We start from the raw sequence: 12,165 nt of genomic DNA on the forward strand, positions 1-12,165 counted from the left end.
GAGGCTGGAAACAGGTGGGATGGCGGCAAGACCTTAACAGACTCGAGGCCGAGCTGGCACCAGCGTGGGTGAGAAGAGCCTGCCTTACAAGGCAGAACCCGCGGGCCGAGGCTCCCCTCCAGAGAGAAGGTACTGGACTAGGAGGGACTGACGGAGGCCGCCTGAGGGCGGGCAGGGCCTGCTCTGCTCCTCGGGGCTGGATCGAGCCCCACCTCGGCCTGACCAGCACACGGTCACTCCCCGGGAAGTCGGCCTCGGGCTCTCCGTCCGGGACAGCGGCACAGGCGACGCCCTGGCAGGGAGGCTCCGGGAGCGCCCAGGTGCCGGTCGTGAAGGCCGTCCTCCTCCCGCACACCCACAGCGCCCCAGCCAGGCCGGGCCCCAGGGTCCGTCTGAGGGGACCAGTGTGTCCAGGATGACAGAACTTGGGTGTGGCCCCAGGACAGCGGCCCAGGGGCCCATCCCCGTGGGGGACCATCCCCGTGGGGGACCATCCCCGTGAGCCACGGCAGGGCCCTCCCACGACACTGTCCAACCCCGACAGGAGCGGGTCTCCACGGGTACAGAGGGGCCGAGAAGAGTTACCGGCACTGAGAGACACAGCAAGGAGCAGAACTTTTCAGAAAACATTTTAGAAAGCTGCATGGACCAGCAGGGCGCCCACGTGGCCGACCACGGTTTGAGTTTCAGACCTGGCAGCTCTCTCTCTCTCTGATCAAAATTGAAAAATACTGCTAATAATAACAAATAAAATTAAATAAACGATTATTAAAAAAAAGTGGAGAGACATTCCATAAAGAGCAGGGAAAGCACTTGCACGCCGGCCCCAGGTTAGTCCCCGAAAGCGGAGCTCAGCCCGCGTGTCTGGTGTGCACGGATCCGGGCCAGGAGAGCAGGGAGGGAAGAAACAGCGCGGCAATCACCGGGCAGTCTCCCCGCGCTGAGGGGCCTCAGCCTGTTCGGAAGGAGCCGGGAGTCTCCAGCCACCCGCGGGGAGAGTCCGTCCAGTCCGAGGTGCTGGCTCCCGTGACGGCAATACCGGGAGTTCAAAGCAAGGAGGCTGGTGGCACTGCAGTGGTGACACCCCGCCCTGCAGTGCCAGGCCCACGTGGAGGGCCCGGCTCGTGTCCTGACGCCTCCTCGTGGCCCGTGGCCCGTGGCCCGAGACCTGGCGGGTGGGCGTGAGGCCCGTGCAGCGTGCTTGTCTCTCTCTCAGGAGAAATGGACGTATTTTAAATAAACAACTGAAGCATGCAGCAAGCAAGGGTAAGAGCCAGCCATGAGCCTTCCTGTGGGCCGGTAAAACCTTGAGGAAGAAGGACATTTACACAGCCTCGCGCTGTCTCCCCACCTTCACAAATTACTGCGGTGGTTGGCATGTGTCCAACGGCCTGACAGTCCTTGATCAAGGACGTGAGGCTCACGTGCCCTCCGAGTGTGGGCTGGACTCAGGGAATCACACGGCCCAGCTGGAAAATTAGGAACGTGGCCATGAAAAACACCTAGCAGACACCGCTCAGTCAGGCAGTCGGAGCTAACACCACCTCATGGGCCGCATGGATACCCCTGCCCACGGGTACGAGGGGACGGTCACCTCTGCGGTATCACTTCCCCAAACCCATGACCAGAGTGGTAATGTGCAAAAGCCTCAGACACACATGTAAAGGGACACTTCAAATTTGCCTTCGGGTGTCTGAAGAGACTGAGTGCAAGTGTGAGCTGTTAATGACTCAGAACTCAGGCGGAGTGTGAAGGCTGTGCTCCCCAAAGCCTCCTCCTTTTAGGAACCCCTGAGAGCTGATCTTGGAGCCTAAGACTAATCAGAGGCCAAAGGCCCAGCTCCGGGCTCCATGCTGGGTTACATCGGCCATAGCTCAAGCTGATGGAGCAGATCAGTCAGGAAGAGGCTCAAGCCCTCTGAGGCCGTGCCTCCTTGGTTGGCTGGTAGCCTGGAGGCAGGCTGTAACCTACTGAATGGAAATCGGAGGCAGGTGGCAAGGAGCTCACTACAGAAGACGGGGTCGGGGCAGCAGGTGGTGTAGTGATTGAGGTGCTAGACTCCTACGTGGCTGACTATGGTTCTAGCCCTGGACCCGGAGGCTTGAAACTCATGCTGGGTGCATGTGCATGCATGCCCAAAATCCCCAGAGGAGGATGGAGGGAAAGGGATTGAGGCATGGCTATCCCTCTGGGGAGCAATTTCTTGCTTTCTATCTCTATGTCTCACACCCTATAGCAAAAATCTCAATAAAATAAAGAAAAAGGAAGAAAAGGGAGTTTGGGTTCAGTGGGAAGGATGATATTGCGGTCGAAACTGACAAAAGATTAAAATAGGCTACTTTGGACAGTAAATTGGCAACACTGCATGTCCCAGCACAGACTGGCGGGCAGCTTGTCCACGACACTCGGCTCCAGGCCTGCTTAGAGGCTAGCGATCTCAACCTGCAGTCGCCGTCCCTCCCCAACCTTGCGTGGCGTTTCAGTAGAGTGTCAACAGTGACGGCCTGTTTCTTCACCCGCTCGACGTTGGGATCAAGTCTGAAGACGCGCCACAGAAAGAAATGGTAGGAAGTGGACTCCCACTCCAGCTGTCCCGCCACACACGCCTCCCCGCATGACCTGAAGGTAGCGTGTCCGAGAGCAGTTAGGGCATGTTTAGAAGGAACTGAGTTTCATCAGCTCTTTCCACCTGAGGCTTGGGGCAAAAAACCAAAAAACTTTCTCAAATAATTTCAAGAGGTTTTGCTTCAAAAAAAAAAAAAAAATGTGACCCCTAACAAGAAGAAGTTGGATAATCCTCAAATTCATAACCTCTCTTTACACTATCCTAACAGTCCCACGTCCCCAAAAGGAGAGGAGAATGTAGGGTCTGCTTACCCTGGGGGACAGGGGAGAGGGGGCCACTACACAAACAGCCAGAGGAAGTCAGTTAGCACTGGGACGGTCTTAAGGAATGGACGCCGGTCTGCTTGGAGCAGCTGGGCCCAGACTCGGAGAGGAATTCACTCACTCAGTGCTCTATCCCACGGACCTCCATCAACACCAGAAGGAAGACAGGACCAGGGAGAGGCTGACAGGAGTGCCCCTCCTGGATGGGAAAAAGGGAGAGACGTGGGTGGACTCCAGGAAGAAAGCTGGGGTGCTGTGTGTAGAGGGTGCTGAGTAACAGAGCTAGAACTGCAGGGGGAGGTGCAAGAGTGGCTGCTGCAGGGAAGCGTCTCAGGGTCTCAGGGAGGGGTTAGGGACCACAGTAGCCGCAATGTTACCACCGTAGCTGGAGGGTACACAATGTTACCACTGTAGATAGACAGACTATGTACAATGTTACCACTATTGCTGCTATATACAAGGTAACCACTGTGGACCAACTATGCACCACCTTACCAATGGTTGAGCTAATGGATGCTGATTGCCCTGATATAACCAGCATACAATGTGTATAAGTACGGAAAGATCACATTGTAACAACTAGTATGTGAATAAGAAACTGTTTTTCCAAAAGAGTTCATTCCTTGGCCCAGGGTGATCAGCTTTAGCTGGGAGACTATCGGGAAACCCTTTCCACCTCCACAGACACATATTTAAAAAGTGCCAGAGGGACCATCAGATGGTGTAGTGGTTATGTTACTGGATTCCTAAGTAGCAGCGTGTGTTCGAGTCCCAGACCCAGCAGCTTGAAACACCAGGTGCATGTGCGTGCGTGCCCGAGATCCCAAGAGGGGAACCGAGGGAAAGGGACTGTGGCATGACCAGCCCCTCTGGGAGCAACTTCTTGCTTTCTGGTTCTCTGTCTCTCCAGTAAATGCACACACCCTATAGCAAAAACCTCTATTACAAAAAAAAAAGTGCCAGAACTAATCAATGAGTTTAAGAAAGTACAGAAAGTCAGTACACAAAAAGCATTCTTTCCTATATACTAACAAGAGTCAGAAAATAACTTTTAAAAATTACCGTTTCCTATAGCATCAAAAGTATAAACTACTTGGGGACAAATGTGACTAAAGAGCTATAAAACACACACCAGAAATGACGAATTACCATTTAGAGAAATCAAAGACCTAAATAAACGGGCAGGGTTGGCCCCATAGCTGGGTGGTGACGGGAGCTGGTTCCCACACAGCTGACCGCAGTCCGGGTCCCAAGCCCAGAGACCTGAGCGACACACTGGCACACGTGTGTGCCCAAAACCCTCATGGTGGCATGGCCACGCCCCACTGGGAGGTGCTCTCCTCCCTCTCGCTCTCTCCTTCTTTCTGTCTCTCTGGCAAGCACATGCACCCTCTGGCAATTAAAAACATAAAGAGAATAAACGAATAGCTCGGGCATGTACACGGGTCCCATTTCTCAATACTGCTGCAGTTCTCCCACTGATGCATCGATTCAGAGCAATCCCCCTGAAAATGCCACCAGTAATTTTCGTAGGAATTGACAAAGTGAATCTAACATTTACATGGAAAAATAAAAGCAAAAGAGTAAAATCGATTTCTAAGGAGAACATAGTTGGAAGACTGACATCACCTCGTGTAAGTCTTTTTATAGAGTTACTGTTCTCAAGGCAGTGTGGGATTACCATAAACACAGTCGTATTGACAAATCCGGAACTTGACCCATATGTATATGGGCAATTGATTCATTCGTTAATCAAAACAAAGAACAAAAACCAGTCCAATCAGGAAGGTATAATCTTTCCCAAAAATTACGCTGGTACACTTGGATATCCAAATAAACAAACCTCAACTCTTCCCTCACACCGTATCACAGAAGTCACCTCTAATGGGTCATAGACCTAAATGTAAAAGTTAAAATTATAAAATTTGGGGAAAAAGAGAAGCAGATTTTAGTAACTTTGGGTTAGACAAGGATCTTTTTTTAGAGAGAGCTTTTGCTATGGGGTACGTGTGCTTACCAGAGAGACAGAGAAAGACAGAGAGACAGAAAGCAAGAAGTCACCGCTGGGGAAATGGCCACACCGCAGTCCCTTCTCTTGGGACCTCCAGCATACACTCACAGGCAACCAGCATGAGTTTAAGTCACTAGGTCCGGGACTGCACCGTGGTCGGCTACGTGAGAGTCCAGTGATGTAACTGTTAAGCCACCGGCTGGTCCCGACAGAGATTTCTTAAATAAGACAAAAAGCATGAACTCTGAGCCAGCCGATGATGTGGGGATTAAGGCAGTGGATCCTACATGGCCAACTACACGGTTCAAGTCCCAGAGCAGTGGTCTGAAAAGCACCTGGCCCAAGCACATGTGTGCCCAGCAGCCCAGGAGAGAGAAAGGAAGAGAAGGAGCAGGGGGGGCTCCTCCACGGGGGCCACTTCTTACTTTCTCCTCTCTCTCGCTCCCTCTTTTACTCTGGTGAGTGCATGCACCCTTTGACAAAAATCATTTTTTAAAAAGAATAAACTTTAAAAGAAAACTATTGATCGGCTAGACTTTATCAAAATTAAAGACTTTACATATCAAAAGAGAGAGTTTAGACCCAGCTCTGCAATACTGAGTCACCCAGGAAGGGCCCAGGTCCGCGGCCCGCAGTCCCTCTGCACACACCAGGTATGCACACAGGCCTGCAGCGTACCCGGGGCCTCGGGACGTGAACCTGGAACCTTCCCTTGCAGTTGCAGCATTGGAGAGTGTTGTTTCACACTGTGCCATCTGGGCTGGCCAGGACATAGTCTATACACAACTAAAATTAACCCGCGGGGCGGCCTCCCCTCCGTAATGACAGTCTATGCACAACTAAAATTAACCCGTGGGGCGGCCTCCCCTTCGTAATGACAGCATACAGAGAAAAAAAGCGGGGCTGGCGTGGCCTGGGTCGAGGCGATGCCGGCTCGGAGCCTGGGGCAGGCCTTCCTCTAATGTACCCTCACCCGAGAGCTCTCTGGGTCATTTACGAAGGCAGCAGTCTCACTCACTCCCACAGGCCAGGGAGAGCGCCCTGCGTGTGGACGTTACTTCTCACAGGCGGTCAGCCAATGGAACACGGACGGGGACAGGGTGTCTGTGATCACGTGGACAGGACGAGGGCCTTGTGACTGGGAACAGGCTTGCTGGGGGCTCTGACCTCCTGCCTTCCTCGTCAGCACACAGAGGACAGAGCACGCTCGGAGCTGACTGTGGGAATGCAATGCAGGACGAGCAGTCCACCAGCGCCTGCCCCACCCCCCATGGCCCGATCACCCCCGAACACGGCTTCTGTGAGCCACGGGGCGGCGAGGGCCTGTGCGGGGCTGACTTCAGCAAGTGCACCCGCCGAGCCTTGAAGGGGTCTGGAAGGCACTCAGGCCAGACATCACCCTCAGACGCTGTTTTCTGCCCTGATTACCAAGAAAATAACTGGCAATAGCACCTGCAACCACCGCGGCCTCTGCGTGGTGATGTCTCCCTGCAGCCGTGTGTGTGTGCGTGTGCATGAGTGTGTACACATGAGTGTGTGTGAGAGGAGTGCGTATCTGAGTGTGACCGTGAGTGTGTGACTGAGTGTGTGAGTGTATGTGGGAGAGTGTGTGAGAGGGAGATCTAAGTGTGTGAGAGTGAGTGTTTGGGACTGAGTGTGTGAGTATATGTATAAGAGTGTGTGTGAGAGTGTGTGAGTGTGAAAGTGAGCATGCGAGTGTATGAGAGAATGTGTGTGTGTGTGCAAGTGAGCGTGTGAGCATGAGTGTGTGCCTGTCGCCGGGACGCAGCCCTCTAATGAGACCCCGAGGGGCACGGGCAGGGGCAGAGGCAGCTGGAGGGCAGTGCTGTGCTGAGAGCCCCCACTGCTGACCTCAGAGGGCTCAGCACATGAGTGCTTTTCTGAGTTAAATTTATCATATAAAAAAAGGTAAAAGAATTAAATGTTCACATTTGTGAAAATTAGAGGAAGAGCGCCCTAATATTCTAAATTTTCGGAAATCACACCTACGAGGTGCACAGAAGCCCGTGTAGCACGCGTGCTGTGTGCAGGCGAGCACACACGTTGCTCAGGCTGGGCTGACTGCAGGCGGTCTGACAGCTGACACAAACCTGGGATGCGCTGTCTGCTCTCAGGGAGCCCAGGGAGCGCCCGGGTGGGCGGGAGCCCGGCCAGGATGCCGCGGTGACAGGCAAGTGGTGCGGGTGGCCCTCCTCCTTCTTCCCTTTGTTTTTTATTTAAAGTAATTTCACGACAAGTTGAATCTAATCTTTTTCTTTCAATAAACTCAGTTATAGAGAAAATGGTATTATTTCCATTATAAATAAAGTAAAAAAACCACAAGAGCAATCTAGAAATTTGAAGCCATTACTAAGAAGGTTAATTATAAATAATTTTTAAAAAGAAGCCTTTTAAAGATTAGCTCATTATTTGAACAGTCTCTATATTAATAAACATGTACATGAGTATGTGTGTGTGTGTGAGTGCACGTGTGTGCACCAGAAAGAGAAAGCGACAGAGACAGAGACAGAGACAGAGGGGGAGAGAAGCAGCATGGATGAGGTTAGCTGCCGGGGCAGGCCGGGCCTGAGGGTGCGGGGTGGGTGGCCCCCACCGGCCTCCCTGCCACCACCTGCCCTGGAGCAGGCTGAGGGTGGGGCGTGTGCACAACAGAGAACCTCTCGTTTCTCTACTTCTGAAGCAGCGAGAGGGAGAAACGCAGGCCTTGGACAAGGGCGGCCTGGAAGCTCGAGCGGCCCAGACACTGCGACGTCACTCCCCGCCCTGGCCCGCCAGAAGGAGCGCGCCCTCCTGCAGAAATGCAGAGGCCTCCGGGTGGCCCTGAGCCGCTCTGGCCGGCCCCGGGCCCCATACCTGCTCCTGAAGCCTGATGTTGCCCCACACCTTGCGACACACCAGGCACTCGAAGGCATCGATGTGGCTGTCCTGGGTGGCATCCTGCACGCCCCAGCGCCGCTCCCTCAGGGCCATCAGAAGCCGCTGGTTGGAGATCTCGCCCTTCCACTTCCACTCCACGTAGGCCTCGTACAGCCGGTCGTCCTGGTCCAGACGTCGGATGTACCGCGCCAGCTCCCTGGGGTGCGGGAACTCGGACACGAGGATGACGCTCCTGTTGCTTGGCAGCCAGTCTGCGACGCTGGGGGACCCGTAGTACACAGGGACCACCCCCAGCTTCAGGGGCCTCCACAGCTTCTCGGTGATGTAGTCGTCGCAGACGGCGTTCTCGAAGGCCAGGATGAACTTGTACTGTGCGATGATCCTGTAGAAGCCGTCGGCGTCCATGGAGGCGGGATTCTGCAGCTGCAGAGGGAGCTCTCTGTTCCGCAAGCACGCGCCGTAGGAATCCACCTCGATGTAGGTCATCAGCTCGCGGACGTAGCTGTCCCTGTCCGACGGCGGGTCGCAGTCCGACTGGACGTACACCAGCGGGGCGAGCGTCCGCCTGAGGTGGTTCTTGGCCTGCAGAGGGACGAGGTAGCGCAGGGACCGCAGGACGTGCACGCCCTCCAGGTACTGGGTGGTGAGGGGCAGGTGCGAGTGCCGGCTGAAGGTGGCCGTGTGGTTGAACAAGGTGATGACCGGCTCGTGGAAGAGCTTGTAGTTGTTCTTCGGGGACTCCTCGTGGAAAAGGGCCCAGTCGTGATGTGCTTTCCGGGGCAGAGGCAGGCTATTGATGCTGAAGTCAGTACCTGGGGAGGAAGGAGAGTGTCACCAGCACAGCCAGAGAGGTGTGACCGTACGAAGCTCCTGCTCAGAGGCACCACCACGCAGAAGGGCTGTCTCTCTCTCTCTCTTTTGTTTTTTTGTCATAGGGTACATGTACTCACTGGAAAGAGACAGAGAGAGAAAGAGAGAGACAGACAAATCACCTCCTGGGGGATGGCCACACCAAAATCCCCTTTCCTCCGTTCTCTTCCTGGGATTTTGGACACACACATACATGCCCAGCATGACTTTGTAAGCTGCCCGGTCCAGGACTTGAACCATGGTCAGCCATATGGGAGGCCAGCACCTTAAGCACACGCCTCGTGCTGGCCCATCTTTCTCATCTTATGACAAAGGAAATGGCCGTGTCTGGGCAGGTTCTAAAGGAGAATGTATTCTACCGTCTCGCAGTAAGCTCTTCCGGAGGTGCCGTCGGTGACAGGGCAGGGAACGTGAGGAGAGAAACAGTTCTTTACAAAGAAAGGAGCAAGAGGAAGCCGGAAAGAACAAAAGCGACCAGGTTGGCAGGTGGATTTGCAGGGTGTGTGTGTGTGTGTGTGTGTGTGTGTGTGTGTGAAAACGTGGAAAAGGAGCCAGCAGAAACATACCGGATGCATTTCTTAACCCAGCGTGACTGATGTCAGCAAATGCAGTTAATCGATCGTAGTCCAATGGCAGGCAAGAGGCTTTTAAGACCAAAGAGCTGATAATGGCACCGCGCTGCAGACCACGGCAGGATGACGATGAGCCAGCGCCCAAGAAATAGACGGCCTCACAGGATCGTAATGAGGAGAGGTTCCAGCTCCCACGGGGTTCATCGGAAGGCCCCTGAGACGTGACGGTGTGCAGAGGGGCTGGATGTGGTTAGCGACTGCGTCCCGACTGTGCGGCTGGGGCCCCGGCCCGCGCCTTCTACAGCTGAGAGGAAAACAAGGGCGGCACCATGGTGGGCGGCAGCCTCTCTGGGCGTCCCGAGCATTGGTACGTCTGCGGACCCTGATCCAAACACGGGAAGGAGACGGCGGACAACCGGGATGCTCTGTGAGGTCGCCCCCAGGGGAGCCTCGGGGCTGGAATGTGCAGACCTTCCTGGGTGCACTGAGCCCATAGCCGAGGCCGGCCGGGACCTGGTCGGGGTGCTGTGTGTGTGTGTGTGTGTGTGTGTTCACGTTACACGTACAGCTCCTTTTCTCTCTGTCTCCCTCCCTGATGCAAGAAATAAATAAACTGAAAGAAGAACTCATCTTCCAGCACCCCCTGGGGGAGAGAGGAGAACACCAAGGCCACACTCCCAGAACAAAACACAGTCTGGCAGGGCTCACAGAACGAACTGCTGCTGCCAGGGCACTCTTCTCAGATAAAAATAAACTCTCTGATGCCAAGAGTGCACCAAGGAGAAACTAGTTAGTCAAGAAAGGCTTTTTTTTTTTTTTTTTGGAGAGGTTTTTGCTATAGGGCGCATGCACTCGCCAGAGAGACAGAGACAGAGAGACAGAAAGCAAGAAATCACCCCCCCAGAGGGGATGGCCACACCGCAATCCCTTCCCCTCCATTCTCCTCTTGGGATCTTGGGCACACACGCACACGTGCCCAGCCTGAGTTTAAGCCACCAGATCCAGGACTTGAACCGCAGTCGACTACATGGGAATTCAGAGACATAGCCATTATGCTAACTGCTGGTCCCTCAAGAAAGGCTTTGAATCAGCTAAAGATCAGGTAAGGTCACGCCAGCAGACAGGTGCTGGCAGAGAAATGGCCGAAGGACACCTGTTATGGGTACAGGCTTTCACTCTGTCGTGGGCAATGAGTGATCAATGTGAAAGTGGAGAAGAGTCGACTGCTTGGCTTGGCTCCATCTGACCTTTGACATCCAGGCACATGCACCCACACATGGAATTGCAATGGCTACGGAGGTGGAGCCGGCAAAGGGCGACGATCACCGAAGCAGAGACGCGAGCACACGAGAGCTCGGGGACAGTGGCAATCACCACGTGGAAGCTGGCTGCTCCATGGGTTCGGGCTGGCCGGGACCGTGTGGGCACTGGACCCAGGAGGCTGCGTGAGAACACGGAGCTTCCACTAGACAGAGCAGAGTCCAGCCGTCCACTCCGCAGAGAACACGCCAGTCCCAGCCGTGGGAGTCGGAGGCAGAGGTGCAGGCCGGAAGACCAAGACCGCAGAGGACAGGATTAAGACAGGACTAGGTCGGGAACTCGCTGAGGAGGGTCGGGAGAGGGCCTGAGGGAGTGGGGTCCTCAGCTGGCCGCTGGGTGCCAGGTGATTCTAGACAGGGTCAGTGGAGATCCCACCTGCAGAGCAGGCCGCTGTAGAGGGACGGGGCCGGGCCCCCTCTGCCGGCCGAGCCAGGGAGCTGTGGGAGCAGCTAGGTGACAGCCGTGTGGGTGGTCGGAAGGGCATCCCAACCCGCCATTGGCATTGGCGAGGGCCGACATTCAGGGAGCCGGTTCCGGTCCCGCTGCCTCCCGCAGAGCGGTGTCCGGGGCAGGCAGGGAAAGCGAAAGGCCAGGCGCGCTCCATAGCGGCAAAAACACTTCCATTTCTGGGCTGAGAAGCATCGGGCCGTTTTAAAATGAATATGACATCCTCACTCACCTCTGAAGTCTGCTCGGCGTGCAGGGCAGCCCGCGTAGGGGTGGGGCGTCCCTTTAATAGAGAGCAGAAATGAGCTGCACTGATGGCGTGCCAGCCACCTCCACTGCTGCTCGGATTCGCACCTGGGATTCGAACCCTCATTCCCGGGTGAGCGAGTGCCCACCGAGTCCTGACAAGTGCGTACGCCCCTTCCAGCAGCAGTGGGGAGCAGAGCTGCATGGAGAGGAGGGGCCCACCACTCAGAATCCAGATGGAGCCCAGGTGCTGCTGCACGGAACGGCAACCACAGTGTGGACCAGGGCTGCCACCGCAGGCGAGCCGCGGGGCAGGGCGGGGCGGGCAGCGCGGGCGGGGTGTGCAGGGAAGGCCATCACACGCTAACCCCTTTACTACCAAGGGCTGAGCCCAGCGGGCCCACGGCGTCCTACTGGTGAGGACCAAGGGCTGGCAGCGGCCACCGGCTGGGCAGTTGAGCAGTGACTCGGCACACAGGCCGCTCTGGCTGTCAGTGTGCCCGGGAACAGCAGACCTGGCTTGGAGGAAGGAAATGCCCCACACAGCATTCCCCAGAGGTGGCCACTGTTCTGTGAGAGACCCTCGTCCTGGCCGTGTGGGGGCACTCTCACTCAGGACCCAAGAGAAACCCCACTTCTCTCTAGGGGTTCGCTGGTGTCACAACATGGGTCTTGCTCCCTTCTCACAGGCAAGGTGCCTCCTGAAGCCCGAGGTGCTGCCACTGAGGTGCCCCCTCAGCCGGGAGGGCCCCCCGCCCTCCCACGCACACACCTGGCTGCCCCACCCCTGCTGCCTCGGCCTTCCCAGTTGCTCCTAGAAGGTGGGTGTGAGCTGAGAACTCTCAGATCCCTCGGGGTCCTCAGCAGTGTGCAGTGTGGTGTCCACACCCCTCCCCCGCCCTGCCACATGCA

At 55.6% G+C, this 12,165-nt stretch overlaps 1 protein-coding gene across 3 annotated transcripts in view; it reads right to left on the bottom strand.

The window, feature by feature from the left end:
* POFUT3 (protein O-fucosyltransferase 3) overlaps window positions 1-12,165 on the bottom strand; it is a 62,128-nt gene that overhangs the window by 18,784 nt on the left and 31,179 nt on the right. Inside the window, exon 3 of one of the 3 annotated variants that reach the window (XM_027770558.1) lies at window positions 7,805-8,610. The exons of 1 other annotated variant lie outside the window; for it this stretch is intronic. In XM_027770558.1, the coding sequence (XP_027626359.1) occupies window positions 7,805-8,610 (806 nt within the window). Of the gene's footprint in view, window positions 1-7,774; window positions 8,611-12,165 lie in introns of all 3 variants that reach the window. One more of the 3 variants, XM_027770557.1, reaches the window with a different exon arrangement.

Source organism: Tupaia chinensis, unplaced genomic scaffold, assembly GCF_000334495.1.
Source record: "Tupaia chinensis unplaced genomic scaffold, TupChi_1.0 Scaffold000144_1, whole genome shotgun sequence".
NCBI classification, from domain to species: domain Eukaryota; kingdom Metazoa; phylum Chordata; class Mammalia; order Scandentia; family Tupaiidae; genus Tupaia; species Tupaia belangeri.